Source organism: Haliotis rufescens, unplaced genomic scaffold, assembly GCF_023055435.1.
Source record: "Haliotis rufescens isolate VD_foot unplaced genomic scaffold, xgHalRufe1.0.p SCAF_19, whole genome shotgun sequence".
NCBI classification, from domain to species: domain Eukaryota; kingdom Metazoa; phylum Mollusca; class Gastropoda; order Lepetellida; family Haliotidae; genus Haliotis; species Haliotis rufescens.
Genome location: NW_025963879.1, coordinates 15969051 through 15987723, shown reverse-complemented (window position 1 = coordinate 15987723; position 18673 = coordinate 15969051). Strand labels below are relative to the sequence as shown.

General features: G+C 41.4%; 2 protein-coding genes across 2 annotated transcripts; one reads left to right on the top strand and one right to left on the bottom strand.

Annotated features, from left to right (window-relative positions):
• Positions 1-404: 404 nt before the first annotated feature.
• On the bottom strand, positions 405-5749 carry LOC124137605 (toll-like receptor 4). Its single transcript, XM_046503988.2, has 2 exons — positions 5683-5749; positions 405-3255 (listed from the first exon to the last, which is right to left on the bottom strand). Exons 1-2 carry the CDS (start codon positions 5700-5702, stop codon positions 873-875), a joined length of 2403 nt encoding a protein of 800 aa, XP_046359944.2. The 5' UTR covers positions 5703-5749; the 3' UTR covers positions 405-872.
• A 2215-nt stretch (positions 5750-7964) lies between these two features.
• On the top strand, positions 7965-14022 carry LOC124137607. The gene is made up of 7 exons (XM_046503990.2): positions 7965-8084; positions 9112-9147; positions 10543-10665; positions 11284-11430; positions 12388-12507; positions 13304-13417; positions 13796-14022. The coding sequence occupies exons 1-7, from the start codon at positions 8075-8077 to the stop codon at positions 13870-13872; spliced, it is 627 nt and encodes a 208-aa protein (XP_046359946.2). The 5' UTR covers positions 7965-8074; the 3' UTR covers positions 13873-14022.
• Positions 14023-18673: the final 4651 nt, after the last annotated feature.

Here is an 18673-nt window from a genome sequence, read left to right as displayed (position 1 = left end):
ACAACGTTTCGGAGTATGTACTTACACCTTCATGAGGTGAATTAATGCTACTTACTTACTTACTTTGGAGATTTAACGTGCGCTTTCCGACTGATGCGTATTTCGCACACGGGCCCGGCCCGGCCATTTAATGTGTTTCCGAAAGGGGTGAAAGTGGTGTGTGCAACCCAAGAGGGGGCTTTAGGGGTTGCTTATATAGAATTTGGGAATTTTGAGATTGGAATATATGCCGATAGGGTTGGGGCTAAGTCTGGGCTGTACAGTTAAATCACCCACCCTACAGCCCAGACTTAGCCCCCAGTGATTGTTTCCTGTTCCGGCAAATGAAATCTGCCCTACGTGGAAGATGCTTCCAGGATGACGAGGACATAAAGGCTGCCACAGAGGCGTGTTAAGAGGGCCAATCTGCGGATTTCTATAAAAGTGGTTTTAAAAGCTTGAAGGACAAATGGAATAAGTGTATTGAGGTGAATGGAGATTATATTGAAAAATAAAAGTGCAAAAGATGTTCTGCGACTTGGTCTAATATTCAAGTTGCAAACCTTATTGAACGCCTCTCGTATTTGTACAATAATTGCATAAGAGGAGAAATGTGTCCTTATTCTCACAGCCCTCAACAAAACTTTCACTGTACACCTATACAATCTTCATCTTTGGCGTCATATTGAGATGTTCAACTCTATGAACAAGGTTTTCTGCAAATCGACTCTGCTTTATGCAGAGTTTCTATTGGATATGGAAAGGGTTCTGTCGCTTTATTAACATCACCTATTTAACCATCAATCTGAATTCATATTACTTCATTTTCATCCTCTTGAAAATATCAAAGCCAGTCTCGATTATCCACCGAAACCGATTCCGTTTTAGTCTTCCTAGTCCTCGAGGGCTTCATTCAGTGCTATCCAGAATGTGGCCTGATCCACAGCATTTTCCGGATACTCTGTGTAGGAGTCCGTCTTCATCATGTACAGAAGCTCACGAGGAACAGACTCTGCTTCAACCTCACCGATCTTCACAACAAGGATGACGCTTCTGGCTTCATAAACACCTTCCATTTTCGCCATCTCAAATTCATATCGACACCATGTGCTTGACAGGAAGTTCGGAGAAAGTATGATGAGTGTTCGTCTACTCGTCTGCACAGCTTTGACAATGTTTGATGCGATTGGTTCTCCGGGTTTAAAGTCTCTGTGATGAATACATAGCCGCCTGCCCTGTCCCTCCAGCTGACAAACCAACTTGCCCACGAAATCCAAGTCCTCATCAGAACAAGACACAAAGGCATCGAAATCATACTCTAGTTCCCCTCCCACACCACCTCCCACAGGGCGATAACGATCTCTGGCTACGTAATAGAGATACCTCAGCTTCCACCTATATCTGTACACCAGGGCCATGACAGAGAACGACAGGGTAAATGTTATACCAACAAGACAACTGGTTATAATTCCAAAAAGTGGCTTACATTGTCTTTGTAAACCATCTACTTCTTCTTCAGTCAAGGGGATTGGTGTATTCATTGGATGAACACATGTATAATTACTCAAATTTTTTAAATACATTGCATGTTGAAATAGCCAATTGAGGAACTCCAGATTTTCACAGGTACATGAGAGTGGGTTTTGGGAAATATCTAAAGTAGGATTCTTTGAAAGTGTTCCCAAAGATTCACGAAAGGTAAAACCAAGTGTCCGGAGTTGATTTTGGTTAAGATCCAAATAATTAAGGTTTTTCAACTGTCTGATATCAGGTTCCCAGTCTCTAAGTTCATTGTTGCTGAGATCTAAATGACTTAGTTTTGTATTGGTTTGAAATATGTGTTGATGAAGGAAACGGATTCTATTTCCTGAAAGATCAAGGGTTTCAATATTTGTCAAGTTTTGAAAGATGGTCCCACTATCCTTTCCGAGTGTACGTAGAGCATCACCTATCAAATTATTTGAAATGTTTAAAAACGTTAAATTCGGCCACTCAGAAAAGAAGCGTTTTTCTATGTAAGAACAGAAATTGTATGACAAATCTGCACGTTTAAGAGATTTTAAACCTTTAATGGGACCTTTCCATTTTGTTATAACGTTATTGGAAATATCAATTGAGTTGATATTAGGTAATTTGATGTGAATGCTGGAAATAACTGAGTTCATTTGGTAGTTTCTGGCAGTAAAATTTTCAAGATCAGGAGGACCAAAAAACACCTGATCAGTGTATTGATTCCGACGTTGTTGTTTTGAGAACTTCCTAAAAAAATGATGAGAAATGCTCATGTCGCTCATATCTATACTCTTTAACCCTTTTAGTTTCATAATATCATATACATAAACACCAACAGTGAAACGATTGTCTACAATTGACACTCGCGCTAGTGTTGGGGGGTAAAAGTCAAAAATACCTCCCTCCAATATCTCTATGAAATTGTGTCCAGCATGAAGCTCTTGAATTGATGTGTTTCTCAAATATTTGAAAGATGTTTTTTTTGCAACCACGCCAATCGTGAAGGGCGGAACAACTTGGTTCATCTTGAAAACTTTTATTTTAGTCCCAATCATCCCATAAGCAGAATTGGTTGCGTTTGAAAGACCCAAACCAGTGTTTCCGGATACATCTATGGTGTGAATGTTCTTCAGTGGAGAAAACGCGTTCCTGTGGATGTCGTTAATGTGACACCTTGATAAGTTCAGTAATTTAAGATTCGGTGTAGTGACAAACATGTTTTCTTGTATATACAACAGGTTACAGTGACCCGTATATATCAGTGAGGTCAGATTTGTCAGCTCTCTGAAGGCAGTTCCCATCGGGGTTTTGGGTATTCCATCAATGTACAGCTCTTCCAATGATTTCAGTTGTCTCAACGATTTGTCAGGATAGGAATAGTTTAATGGTGTATTTAAGGCAGAATCAAAGTTGCCGCTGAGTCTGAGAACACGTAGCTGTACCAGTCCACAAAACGCACAAGGACTGTAAACATTTGAAGAGAGACTTAGTTTGTTGTCCTCCAAATTCAGGTCAGTCAAGCCAGGATAGTGGATGAAACTCCCATTTTTAATTTCCTCCAGTGAATTATTCCTCAGACTGAGATGTGTAATATTAGTTGGCAAATGCTGAGGAACAGCTGTGAGAATCCTGCTTGAGCAGTCAGCATAGCGTTGTTTACAGAGGCAGGGCTTGCAGGCAGTTGAATGTTGGGTTGCCCGCTGTTGGCTTAGCGTCACTAAAACTGTTTCCAGGGCTATGACGTAGATTATTCTCATTGTGGAGCTGGAAGAAAGTAAGTTACATTAGAGAAGCAGCGTTATGATAAGTTGTCCACATTGCTCACAAAATAGTTTTTCAAACAACTAAGACAAAGTTGTTATGGATGAGCAACTTCTTTATTACAATTGGGCGACGTTTCGGTGTAGATTCTAACAAATCATCATTTGCTTGATAACGGTGTTAGAATCTACACCGAAACGTCGCCCAATTGTAATAAAGAAGTTGCTCATCCATAACAACTTTGTCTTAGTTACCATTCCAACTTCTAAATGCCACTCAAAGAAGTAGTATTTTAAACAGTTTGAATAGATATTGTTATGTACAGGAAACATGATATGGTCGATCAGGTGAGAAAGAATTTTGAGTTTTATACTCTCCAGATCCAGAGTATCAATTGTCGCGATTGTTATGATTCAGCCGGAATCGTACAATGGAGGGTCGTGTATGGCCCTGTTTTGGGTAAGAAGGTAGCAGGAAAGGATTATTATCCCGAATAAATACAAAAAGGGATAAAAAGTAAAATGTTGTACTTTGTTGGTTAACGCCGCTCTCAACAACAATCCACCTACATGACTGCGTTTTGTAAATACTCGAATCTGGACCAGACAATCCAGTGACTGACATAAGGAGGATCGAGCTACGAAATTGGGATACGATCAATTAAGTCCGCGAGACTGACCACCCGATCCCGTTAGTTGCCTTTCACAAGAAGCATGGTTTGCTGAAGATTAGTTCTAACCCTGCTCTTCACGGGGTGAATAAATTGACTTTTCAAGCACAACAGTTTGTTGCTTTGTTTGTTTTGCGAGAAAAAAAACCTGTTTCTGAGTGTATAGTTAAAAAATGAACGTTTGAGCTGAGGTGATCAGCAATGGGCCATGCCGCCACGATTCGTTTAAACCGCGCGGCATGGTCCGAATCAATGTCAATTGAGGGTTGTTTGGTTGGTTTGTTTGTTGTTTAACCCCGCACTCAGCAATATTCCAGCTATTTGACGGCGGTCTGTAAATAATCGAGTCTGGACCAGACAATCCAGTGATAATATCATGAGCATCGAGCCACGCAATTGAGATACGATGACATGCATCAACCAAATCAGCGAGCCTGACCACTCGATCCCGTTAGTCGCCTCTTACGACAAGCATAGTCACCTTTTACGGCAAGCATGGGTTGCTGAAGACCTATTCTACCCCGGGTCTTCACGGGTCGTCAATTGAGGGAGTCTTGTCGACTCCTCTTGCAACGCCTGGACCAGTTTGGTTCACGTAGCATCGGCGAACACCCCTCCCGATCATGTCTCAGACGAGTTTTGTGCGGGAAAGGTCAGGACTCATGGCTGGCCATTGCATGGATAGTGAATCTGTAAACTTTACATGACACCATCGGCGGTACCCCAGGTTATACGCTGTAAACACACAGACGAATCGCCTGGTCAGTGACTTTAACGCCGGTGGCGTTTTGATTAGCTCGATTCCTTAAAACCTAGTGTCTTTTTTATCGACTCTGGACGTGTTTTTTTGACAATTGCGGGGCCAGTAATTAATATTTTATGTCAGTTATATGTTCAGAAGTCTGCAAATCTGAGACACATTGAACATATTGGCTACCTTTCCCTGAGTTCTAATGTCGGAAGCATTTCAATAGCCCTCAGGCGTTCATCACGTTGTGGACAAGCTCACTGAAGTGTCAAAAGGAAGAATGTTTGAGGTGTTGGAGCGTTAGGTGTTTGGTTCAGAAACCGTTCTCTCTCTAGCAGTCATTTTTCATAGCTCTTTATAACACTTATATTTCTTGATCCGCTACTTTGTTCGGAGAGTATATATACCAGATGTTCCTACACAGTGTTCCCGAGTTTGGTTCTCCCAAATTCGGTTTTGTCGAGCCACGAGGGTAACTCCGTTCGATCCGAAAGTGAATGCGGGGGTTCTTGATCATGTTTTTAGATTCTGTATTATATCTTTTCTTTTAATCGATCCCGGAAAAAGCTGCGAACTTATGGTCAGGTTGCATCTTGGGGGGAACAACCTTTGGATTAATCATGATCTAAGAATAAAGTACTCATTCCAGCGAGACCATTTCTGCACGTGCATTTCTACAGGTACCCGAAAAAAGTGTTTAACTTTTTTACCTCTATGGCTGCCATCGAACAAATTATGTGATTATAGTCAATGTTATAGGATATAACAATGAATATACTGTGATACAAAATTTGTTTTTACTTAACATTGAGTATGCTATATAATCAAATAAAATGTCATTCAAAATTGGATACGTTCGTTTCTGTGGCACACTAACCCACCTCGCATTTATTTTAATATCAAATTAAATTAAATCGAACATGTTAAAGGAAACAATTGTTTATATACAAACACAGCATTTATGTACATGTAATCCTATTAACTATTACATTATTGAAGAAATAGGACCCACCTGATGTATGTAGATTGCATGCGTCCAATACTGAACGAAGGCTATCAGTAATTGAATTTGAAGTCAATGTAAAATGTCCTCATCATCGTGTTTAAGGAAAGTATTTATCTAATCTAGGAGGAAACTTGCAACTAATTCAACATGTGATATAAAACTGAGTAAATAACGATAACAACAACTATTATTATAATATAAATAATAATGATAATGATAATAATAAGTACCAAGTACCCAGTTGTCCGACTCCCCCTTGTTCTCTCAGTGCCCTAGGTTTGGTACCTCCTAATCTGTTGACTGACATTGGGAGAGTACCCGGGTTTGTACCAGGAATACAGCCCTTCTGACAATCTGGGTAATGCAGAAGGCTGCAGTGTTGGGTAGTCTTCATATTCTCAGAAAAGTTCTTGGTGGGTTTGACTAGGCAACGCTTCTTGGGAGAAGTCCCATATTATTATTATTATTATCATCATCATCATCATCATCATCATCATCATCATCATCATCATCGCTAACCTCAGCCAGAACACGCCAACATCAACGACAAAGATTGAGATGCGCACGCGCAATACGTTATTCGCAGAACTGGTACTTGGGCTTCATCAAAGCGGTAAACGTGTAAGATCTCCATCACTTATCAGAGAACCTTGCTAACTTACAAAACACCGTGACCTGTTACAGGCAATAAAAACACTCGACCAACATGTAGGTAGCATGCATATGCTTGTGTTTGCTCGCGTATGCTTGTCAAAGCAGCTGCAGTGTTGTCAAAACGCCCAAATGGACAAACGGGCCGCTTCCCTGTCATAAATGAAGGTAAGTTTTCACTTTTCGCCAACTTCCGTGTTTCCATTCAAAGGCTGATGGGCTGGTATAATTGTCAATGTTAGTTAGTCAATGCTGATAGGTTTATCATCACACGTACCCGATCCCGTTGGTCGCCTCTCACGACAAGCATAGTCGCCTTTTACAGCAAGCATGGGTTGCTGAAGACCTATTCTACCCCGGATCTTCACGGGTCATTTACAAAGGGTAATATCTACCTTTATGTCAAATATGTGACTCTCGAAACAAGGAGTCTGAGCCATGTTGTTTATGGAAAATTGGTCGAACTGTATTTTTGTAACCTGTGTTTCATGAGAGAAACCGTGTTCACACATATATATTTTCTGTTCTAGATTAGACCCGTGAAGATTCCAGGGTAGAATATGTCTTCAGCAACCCAGGCTTGCCGTAAAAGGCGACTATGCTTGTCGTAAAAGGCGACTAACGGGATCGGGTGGTCAGGCTCGCTGACTAGGTTGATGCATGTCATCGATCCCAATTGCGTGGCTCGATGCTCATGATATTAATCACTGGATTGTCTGGTCCAGACTCGATTATTTACAGACCGCCGTCATATAGCTGGAATATTGCTGAGTGCGGCGTAAAACAACAAACCAACCAACCAACTGTTCTAGATTAGTTCCAAAAATGGATAGTAAGAGGCGCACCTTTGTGCAGTTTGACATCATACATTTATTAAGCAAGACAGATGTGTATGTTCAGATTATATAAAAACATACAATGAAATATGGCGCCTGTATTCACAACTGATTTGACATTGTTGGGCGTTATGTTTTCATGAAGAAAAGAACGTAGTAAAGTCGTGTGATTGAATGAAATCGTTTGCTGGTGTGAAAAACATCTCGCACACAGGCCCACGTAGTGACCCTTCACACCTGTGTTGACTTCTTATCACCCGCGTTGGCGTCAATGTCGCGCAAGATCTAGTTCATTGTGTTTTATATAGACACGTAAAGCTTGTTGATAATATTACGAGAGTATGCCTATTGTTTCTGTTAAACGGACATTTGAAATTGAAATAAACATTAAATTTTCACTCAAACAAGGATGTACTGCAAAACAAACATTGACTAACAATGAGTGAGACACCATTTGTGCGTGGGTATAAGGAGTTATCAGCTCGGAATCAGTACCCTGTGTCTGAGTGGTAAATATATGGTGATCTGCAACTTATCAAATATTGCAACGCTCTGCAATGCATGTGACTCGACGATCTATCACGCACCTGTTCATGTGTTTTGACACGTCCTATATAATGACTTCACTTCACGAGCTACACGTCGAAAACAATTTCGCATCACTATAATTATGGCATTGATTAACGTGTATAAAAATTCTTGTTTTATTCAAACAAAAAATATGGGGTAAGTAACTTGCCCCTGAAGATATATTTCTATAGTTTTAAGAGAATGGTCCCTTACATGTGAACTGTTGCAGCCGACGTTTGAAATTGACCCTGTGTCTTATCTTCACTACGTTGGCGTTTGAATGTGTATAAGAACAATTGTTGTTAAGCAGAGGAAATCTCGTTAAGCGAAATACCTGGAGAATGTTGCAAGGTAAGATGCGTTCAACGTGTTATTTTCTTTTCTAATGTCAAATACACTTGTGCCTTGAAATTAAGATTACCGACTTCATATTCAGCGCTAAGCAAAAATGTTTAATATGTCGTTTGATATTCAAAAGTGTACAGGTTAACGAATATAAATAACAAAATATTGTTGCAGTAAAAAAATACTCACCAGATTAGGGGGTGAGTGAGTGAGTTGGGTTTAACGCCGCTTTTAACAGTATTCCAGTTATATCACGGCGTGTCAGCTTAATGTGGGAGGAAAGCCCGAAGTGATGCAGGTCTCACGTTTACCACTTCGGTGAAACCCACGAGCACGGGTATGGTGCTGACAAACCTAGAAACATAATCGGGGCGAACCGGGATTCGAACCCACAATCATAGGTTTCTGGCGTGCCCAAGGGACGCGACTCTGCACAGCGAATTGCGGCGCCTTAGACGACTGGGCCGACCGTGCCCCCTTCACCAGATTAAGATAATTTAGGAATGAATGTTGTTTTACACCGAAGGCAACAATGTTTTGAAGATCCGGGGTAGCATAGGTCTTCAGCAACCCATGCGTGCCGTAAAAGGCGACTATGATTGTCGTAAGAGGCGACTAATGGGATCGGGTGGTCAGGCTCGCTGACTTAGTTGATGCATGTCATCGATCCCAATTGCGTGGATCGATGCTCATGTTGTCAATCACTTGATTGTCTGGTCCAGATTCAATCACTTACAGACCGCCGTCATATAGCTGGAATATTGCTGAGTGAGGCGTTAAATAACAAACAAACAAACAAGCCTGTTATTCATCCGACAATATTATGGCAAATATTCATTAAATGTATTCTCAACAGACAAACAAACAGTTGTTGATGTTGATGGTAGTAGCCACAATGCACGTACTTCCTTTTGCCATCGATTTTTACAACACACACATAGTGATCTTCATTCACAGTGAATAAGAAAAGCAAAAGGAAAAGAAAACATCGAAAGAAGTAATACGCCTGACCTTCTCTTTCATTCTCTTGCAGCACTTGTCTTCGTTGTAACATTACTCAGCCACATAGGTAAGCGAATGTACATGATTGGACATAAATGCCACTATCATCGTGTTTAAATTTTAAATAAACATACATCTACGATTACATAAATTCAATAAACGTCGAAAGCAAATTGTAACATACCATGCATGCTTTTGTTTTCGTCTTGTTTGTTGTTTAACGCCGCACTCAGCAATATTCCAGCTACATGACGGTCTGTAGATAATCGAGTCTAGACCAAACAATCCAGTAATTGACATGAGCAACTGTCCACGCAATGGAGGTTACGATGACATGCATCAACCAAGTCAGCGAGCCTGACCACCCGATCCCGTTAGTCGCCTCTTATGACAATTCTGGGTTCGTGAAGACCTATTCTAACCAGGATCTTCACGAGTCTACTGTGTATGTAATAAATGCTAACCGATCATTTACGAACCTAACCTGTTATCTGTGAGTTGTAAGTCGTTACCATTGTATGGGTGAGTGTGTTAGGTTTAACGCCGCTTTGAACATTCTTCTAGTTTTACCACGGCTGTCAGCTTAATGTGGTAGGGAATCCCGACGTGATGCAGGTTTAGTAAAACCCACGAGCACGAGAATGTTGCTGACAAACATAACCGATCATAGGTTTCTGGTGTGCCCAAGGGACGCAACTCTGCACAGCGAATTGCGGCGCCTTACACGACTGGGACGCCCATGACCCAAACACCTTTAATGAACATAGGTTTCTGGCGTGCTAGCATGGTGTGTGTAGTATTAAAACTGGTAAATTTCAACACATCCATTTTTTTTTGGTAGCTTATGAATCAAATACATCTCAACACCCACAGCGCCATAGGGGAGTTTCTATTTGCATAATATATGCACCTGGTATCATCACTATTTGATAGTGATTCATAAACATATGCTCATGATATAATTGGAATCGTAAAAACGACTCTGTTTTTGACAGAGATTTCTTACGAATATGGAAAGGGTTCTGTCGCTTTTGTTTGCTTTATCGATATAAGAATATTACTGAGTTAAACCTGGTTGATGCATGTCATCGATCCCAATTGCGTGTATCGATGCTCATGATATTAATCACTGGATTGTCTGGTCCAGACTCGATCATTTACAGACCGCCGTTATATAGCTGGAATCTTGCTGAGTGCGGCGTAAAACAACAAACCAACCAACCAACTGTTCTAGATTAGTTCCAAAAATGGATAGTAAGAGGCGCACCTTTGTGCAGTTTGACATCATACATTTATTAAGCAAGACAGATAATATTGCTGAGTGCGGTGTTAAACAACAAACCAACCAACCAACCAACTGAGTTAAACCCACCGATGTTCTGAAATTAACATTTATATAATAAAGTCTTATACTTGGCTTGCTAAATCTGGAGCCAGAATATATCCCATAACAACATTTCAGATGGCATCGTCATGCAAACAACGCCAGCTCCATGCAGAGACGTCTTCACGAGTTGTCACAGCGACTCCTGCAACTACGGAGACTACAGCTTACTGTTCTGTAAACAGACCTGTGGTCTTTGTGGTAAGAGGATTACACAATGCAGTCACTGCCTGCCACTTCTACCACAGATCCTCTGAATTATTACATGATCGAAAGTCATGCAGTCTTCACCTACATACCTTACTATTGATGTTTGTTAGATATGACTATAACTGATGTGACATCAACTTGAAAGTATCAAAATCGTACACAAATATAGGTAATTTAATCGTTTAGGCTACCTTCCTATAATTGGTTGTGTTAATTCTTTTCATGCATGCATTCCATGTATATGTCTGGATGGATGGATGCAAGGCGAATACAATTTGAGTGAGTACATCCTGGATTCGTGGCCATCCAGGGACCCGTTCCACAAAGCGATCTTAGCGCTACGACTGTCGTAAGCCTATGTTAAAGTATGGGACTTACGATCATCTTACCGTTAAGATCGCTTCGTGGAACAAGGCCCTGGATTGGAACCTATTTTTACAGACCGATTCACAGCTTTAACTTGTGATTAACCCAACCACGTGGTTCGATGAAGAACTTCCGGTCTAGGGTCACTTGCTTCAGGGTCGATCGTACTTAACAATGCTCCATCAAATGGTTGAGCAGTACCGATGTGCAGAACCCAGTTCATCCCGTTCTTTTCTTATACAGGTCCCGTTGTGAAGAAGCCACCATCTTACGTCTGTAAAGACATCCTCTCCTATGCTCTGTGCAGACACTACGCGTCAGGATGCACTGTTCAGGGGGATCAAATCAAATGGGCTATCAAGTATTGCCCCAGGACATGTCAACTGTGTGGTGAGAAAATAACACTAACATTCCATATCTCTTCACACTTTGGCAGCTTTTTTATTGGCATGTACGACTTGTCACATGATTCTTCTGTTAAGAGGTCCAAAGAAACTTTATACAACGCATATTGATCTTGTAATGGCTTCTACAGCTTCTTACTCTGCCCTTGGTGTGGAGTGGTGTTGTAGTTGACACCGAGGGGTTAGAGTGGTTGAGATCCGAAGGTCAACCCTCCAATGGAGTGAGTGAGTTGGACTTAACGCCGCTTTTAACAGTATTCCAGTTATATCGCGGCGTGTCAGCTTAATGTGGGAGGAAAGCCCGAACTGATGCAGGTCTCAGACGTTTGCCACTTCGGTGAAACCCACGAGCACAGGTATGGTGCTGACAAACCTACATTCATAATCGGGGCAAACCGGGATTCGAACCCACAATCATAGGTTTCTGGCGTGCCCAAGGGACGCAACTCTGCACAGCGAATCGCGCCGCCTTAGACGACTGGGCCACACGTGCCCCCTCCAATGGATGTGTGAAGAACATTCGTGGTGTGTTGGAATGCTGTTTATGATGTCACTCACTGGATTGTCTGGTCCAGACTCGATTATTTACAGACTGCCGTCATATAGCTGAGTGTGGCGTCAAACAACAAACAAACAAACATTCTTGGGCTGGTGAGGAGAAATGACACTGGTGCTCCAACGATCTAAGGCGCTGCAACTCGCCCTTCAGAGTTACGCCCCTTGGTTACCTAGATTTGCTCATGGTTGGTTAGATTTCAGATTCGTTCAAATTAAGATCATTTTTCTGTCGTCATACCGATTTTGTCAAAGTTTTAAACATATATGACCTTAATGTTTTGGGCTGATATATTGTTGAGAGCAACGTCATACCAAAATGACTCACTCAACACTTATTTTGACTTTGCATATAGCTCATAACTTGCATCCCTGCCTCTGTTGATAGCGGATCCTCCCACCTGTCAAGACAACTTTCCAACTGACTGCCGCAATGGAAAGACTGGGTATGGTTGCGAGGACGGGAACTGGGGACACACAAACTGCCGTTTCACGTGTGGCCTCTGTGGTAAGTTACTTTTTCAGGGAGCTCCTGTCATGCAAATTCCACATAAGACAAGGTCCAAAGCAGCCAATGCATGGATCAGGTGATCATGCACGGTGACACAGCTGAAGGAATGTTTTCGATCGTTTGTTTAACGCTGCACTGTTTGAAAACTTACGAAATCTACATTTTATTCACTGATCATTTCTATAATTGTGATTCAGTCTTATTTATATTCATCGACTCTGATTGAGCGATGAATGCCAGTAACAAATGGCTTTATCCATAGACTAAAGTGGTAGGATACAGTTTATTTTTCGCCAACATTATGATGCCGCAAACATGTATTATGATAATTTAATCAAACAATTTGGGTAAAATTAGATATTTTAAGTATCCATTTTCATCAGATTTATTAAATCAATAAGCATGTATAGTGATATGTTTCCGTTAGGCCCGTCAAGATCCGTGGTAGAATAGGTCTTCAGCAACCCATACTTGCCGTAAAAGGTGACTATGCTTGTCGTAAGGGGCGACTAACAGGATCGGATGGTCAGGCTCGCTGACTTGGTTGATGCATGTCATCAATCCCAATTGCGTGGATCGATGCTTATGATGTCAATCACTGGATTGTCTGGTCCAGACTCGATTATTTACAGACCGCCGTCATATAGCTGGAATAACGCTGCGTGCGGAGTTAACAAACAAACAAACAAACAAAGTATAAGTTAATGTTTAACACACCACTTAACCAACCTGTACAATGCTGCGTATATTATACTGTTTATTACTATCAAGGCACACTTTTTTTCTGAAACAGGCAATGAGTGCATAGACAGGGTGTCATCGTGCAGTTCTCGACCAAAGGAAATGTGTCAGGGATTTTACGAGGAATGGGCTAGGAACAACTGCGCATTGTCATGCGGATTTTGCAGTAAGTGCTCAACAGTATCTACACCTATACTCAGAGGCTAAAATAACTTATCAGAACTTGCTTTTGGAGAAACAAATTTCAAAATTCCTCTTCTTTTATTAAAATGAATTTGCTTTTATAAAAACAAATTTCAAATTCCTCTTCTTTGCCTTTGAAAAGATTCTTCATATTTAATTGTGCTGAAGATGAATCCCATGGGTTTCGGAGAGATGTTTGATTATTTTAATTTTTATATTTGAACAAGTTCAGTTTTAGATTTAAGGTTTGACCTGTAATGACAGAAGATAATTTGAACATGTGATACGTTCGTGTGCTGAAGCAATTCAGTCGAAACTGTTAAAAGTTTAATGTGCACAATGGATTTTCATCTTTTTACAGATTCTACCCTTACGCTGACAACAAGCAAAACCAACATCAATACGTTCGTACCGACTCCATACCCAATCGGGAAGTGAGGATCAAGGTCACAACGTACTTGTCCTATTTCGCCTGAATTATTTAAACCTTTAAGTTTCGGTTATAAAATGTTGGAGACATAAAATGTTTGATTAGACTTGAGAGAAACAAAAGCTATGTATGATTGTGAATAAATAAGGTATACAGTTTCAGGTGTAATATCTGAGTATTTATACTTTATTCAAATTCCTCCTTTACCATCATATATTTGGCACGGTTGGCCCAGTCGTCCGATGCGCCGTAAGTCACTGTGGTTAGCTTCATCCCTTTTGCGTCCATTTGGCGCGCCAGTATCCTTTGATCGCGGGCTCCAATCTCGAATCCTTGGCTTTCAATCAGAGTAGTTATTGTCAGGGTTTGTGTTGGTTGTTGGTTTGTTGCTTTACGCCGCACTCAGCAATATTCCAGCTATATGACGGCGGTCTGTAAATAATCGAGTCTGGACCAGACAATCCAGTGATTGACATCATAAGCATCGATCCACGCAATTGGGATCGATGACATGCATCAACAAAGTCAGAGAGCCTGACCACCCGACCCCGTTAGTCGCCTTTTACGACAAGCATTGGTTGCTGAAGACCTATTCTACCACGGATCTTCACGGGTCCCGGGTTTGTGGGCGACATGGCTACATGTATACACCTCACACGTCTGGTTTTGAGCGATACAGATTGAAGCAAACAGCTCTGCTCATGTTAATTGTGCCAAGAGCAGTTTTAGTCCGCCATTGTTTTCATTCGATAGCGAGGACCAGTTAACGCTGTTTCGAGTCGTCCAATCGTGAGATCGACCACAGCCTGTCTACTCGTATAGGTAGACATGAGCTAAGTCAAGCCAAGACAAATTACACACTGCAGGTGGACGTGATGTTGTGAACTTCTAAAAACTGCAGGCTGATCGAAGTGATGTTAGACACAACAGTCTCACGTGGCTGCCACATCTATATCACGCTCTGGAGGTTGACGTGATGTCCAAACAAGTTATAACTGAACACTGTCGTTCTTCCGGGTGGCGGGATGATCCATCCACATGACGCACAGCAAGCGTATGTGAAATTCTTGCAATCAACGCCTGCAGGTTGGCGTGATGTTCCAGTTAGTTTACCCTCTGCAGGTTAGTTTAAAAGTCCACCCTTATCCAATCTCATTAAAATCTCTTCAGAACGACATTTCGCGAACTTAGACCGACCAATATAATGACTATCAAGAAGTTGACATAGGCCAATCAGAAAGCATCTTTCAAACTGGCGACTTCCATCCAAGACTATGCTTGTAAAACATCTTGACAAATTTCTTGATTCTAATTTTGTAGACTAACCAAAAACAGCCTGGAACTCAAATAGAAGACAGTACGTGACACCGTCTATGCAAATTCTCTAACGTTCAAATGTTTATCCAGTTGAAGCTAAAATCAGTCGAACCGCCTGTAACTTGCGTTCGGAATACCCCGTGTTAATCCTTTTAAGATTGCATGATTAAAAAGCGCATTCCAACCGTAACATTCTTGGTCTGGTGAGCGCACGCTCTGATTGGTCGAATGAAAAGTAGTTCTGACGTGACCCGTAATGGGATGTTCTCAGATCTTTGTTTAGTGTTAGTGAGAACTAAGATCTGATTTTAATGAAATTGACCTCATCACATCATGCAAGCCGACGTGATGCCTCAACCCTATTGTACACGACAGGCTCATGAGCCTGCCCCCATCACACTTTGCAGGCTGACAAGATGTCCAAAAACAAAACTACACAATGCAGGTTGACGTGATGTTCTAACTTTATTTTTCACTGAAGTTATGTTATCTTCTAAAACTATTACGTCATGTCCAAAGCCACATTACACACTTCAGGCTCACGTAGCGTCTCAACCATATTACGCTCTGCAGGGTGACATGATGTTCTAATATTATGTGCTTTTGATAATTCAAATTTGAGTGACCAAGGTTGGTCATATTCAACCATAGTTACCCAGTCTTAACAAAGGGCGGTACCCGAAATAAAACGTATACCAATAACACAAAATGGATGCCAGAGGAGAACCGCTACTAATATCTATACTGAACTGCAAAAGAAACGTCACCACAAGTAACATTGCATGAAAAGTTGTCATTTTAATATCTGGGTAATGTTTGTCAAAGTTTCTAAAATTTAACATTACCGTGTTCGGAAAAATGAATTTTGAAGATAAAAAAATAAAGCAGATGACAATAAAACCGATCTCCCACACGCATCCCGGCAACGGTCATGGTAACCCGTTGCACGTGAGTTCCGTGCAAATTGAAATGTACATGCGTTCCCCTATTTCTTGCCCTATAACAATCCAACCAGATCGGATAACATTCATTCGTTATTGAATTGCTACCACGTGCCAAGATTGAAAGAAATCAGCAACACCAAGCCCTTGGACGATTGCAAGCTGCACAAATCGCCCGGCAAGTAGCCAATGCATTTCAAGTCCACGTAAGGACCATATACAGGCTCCAGCAACGATACCAGACCACCAACACTACAGATGACCGACCAGGTAGTCACCAACCGACGGTCACCAACCAACGTCAGGATCGTCAGATTGTGCGACAGCATCTTCAAGATCGCTTTGTTACTGCTGCGGAAACTGCTCGACAGAGCATGGGGACACACCAGCGACACATTAGTGCGGACACCGTGTGTCGATGACTGACGAGCAGACACCTTCAATGTCACAGGCCACGCCGAGGACCCATTCTGACACCACGTCATCGCCGGGACCGTCTTCAGTTGGCAACACAGCACCAGCATTGGCGCCACCAGCAATGAAGAAGAGTCCTCTTCTCAGACGAGAGCCGTTACTGTATCTCAACAGCAGAGAGAGAGAGAGAGAGAGTCTGGCGACGCCTTGGTGAACGCTATTCGGATGCTTGTGTTGTTGAGAGAGACACGTGGGGTCCGAGCATCATGGTGTGTGAATTGGTCTTGCACAGGGTGATGCAATGGTGTCACAGCAGCTCGGTACATTGATCAAGTCTTGAGACCACACGCCATACCGCATTTGGCACGTCGACGCAACCACGAGTTTCAGCATGATAACGCCCGTGCCCACACTGCGAGAGCAATAAGAGACTTCCTCCAGCAGAATGGCATCAGAACCATGCAGTGGCCTGCCCTCAGTCCCGATTTAAATCCCATTGAGCACCTGTGGGACGAGATTCAAAGATGGCTGAATGACGTCCGACCAAGGCCGACAACTGCAGCTGAACTGCGTCAGGCGTTCCTCAGAGTGTGGGCTCAAGTGCCTATGGCCTTCATCAACCGCCTCATCCATTCCATGCATCGACGTTGCACGGCAGTCATCAATGCACATGGCGGACACACGAAATACTGATTTGTGATGCCATTTTCTCAGAGACTAGCGTTGTGTTTCACTTTAAGAACATTTGTCACTTCAATTTCAACCTTGATGATCAGTTTTGCGAAGTTTCATCTTTTTAATTTTTTAATATGTCTGTTAATAAAGTATGTTTACAGTGTTTGGACAAATAAGTTTTCTCATATATCTATCCATTGTGACGTTTCTTTTGCGACTCAGTATATATTACTATAACAGGCACCTATATGAGAGGTTAATAAGTTTTAATTGTTTTACAAAGCTGCCATTGTACCATTATTTAATGCATGTTAAACGACAAGTAAGTTCATAAGTAATCCTTGGACATAAAAAAAATGCAAAATAATCATCAAAGTTGCATAATTGATTCTGAAGAAGATCATATCAACAACGAAGAATTGAGCTCCCTGACGCATATCACAATGCATATATAATCAATATCTTGTTAATTATGCTCATTCAAATGATTTTATTCATGATTGAATCAATACATGAAACACAAACTTAAACGATGACGTCACTTGGAATACCGCACCCAAGGAGTTCAGCAGGTATTGAAAACTTAGGTCAACCGAAGTATGACACCATTGTATTAACATGTGTTAACATAGGTCAACCAAAGTTAACTTGGATTATACCTTGGCTGGTCGACGTGATATCCCAACCATATTATACACTGAAGGCTAAATTTATGTTCTAACACTATGTAAAACTGCAGGCCTACGTGATGTCACAGCAATGTGACGCTCCTCGTTTTGGCGGGCCCATCGATATTACGCTTATCTAATCGACTATTTCAATCAAAATGATTTATTGTGATTAATACTTCTGACTGACCATTCAAAATCGAGTAATTTCCAAATTCATGGAAGAATGGTGCTTGAACCTCGTTCGGACAATGACGAATTAGAAAGGGAACAGATGTTCTCAACTTCCGTAACAAATACGAAACCAGAGACACCTCATAATGTATTGTTTTACAATCGCCAAATGGCCAACGAGGAACTTGTGATAAAACTATTTTTCCTCACCTACGGCAAGTGTTTTATTATTGAGGTAACACAAGGGTGGATAGTGTCACGATCTAAGGGTTGTTCTTTCCTGTGTGTGTCAGTTGTATAAAGAAGGGAATGCACAAGCGAACCGCCGGTGATGTGCCCATTTGACTCATGCAGATTTCTAGAGACCCTGCTGTTATGAACTACGTCAATTTTGATGAATAATCCTTTTTTTTTAAAGAAACACACATTTTTAGGTTTACAATCAAACAGACAATGCAATTAGTCAAATAAAGTAATCTACGGTTATAACGAACTCAAAGGGACCACTCGTTATAAGCATATATACAGCATAACTACAGCAAAAAGTCGGGACCAAAAAGTACGTTCGTTTTATCCGTCAGTTCGTTATAAGCGTGTTCGTTTTAACCGTAGTTTACTGT

Excerpts from the sequence above, each read along its gene's own strand:
- LOC124137605 (XM_046503988.2), bottom strand. The coding sequence starts at position 5,702 with ATGCAATCTACATACATCAG. Across the intron at positions 3,256-5,682 it reads ATGCAATCTACATACATCAG|CTCCACAATGAGAATAATCT; the intron begins GTGGGTCCTATT and ends ACTTTCTTCCAG.
- LOC124137607 (XM_046503990.2), top strand. Across the intron at positions 10,666-11,283 it reads ACAGACCTGTGGTCTTTGTG|GTCCCGTTGTGAAGAAGCCA; the intron begins GTAAGAGGATTA and ends TTTCTTATACAG. Across the intron at positions 12,508-13,303 it reads TTTCACGTGTGGCCTCTGTG|GCAATGAGTGCATAGACAGG; the intron begins GTAAGTTACTTT and ends TTTCTGAAACAG.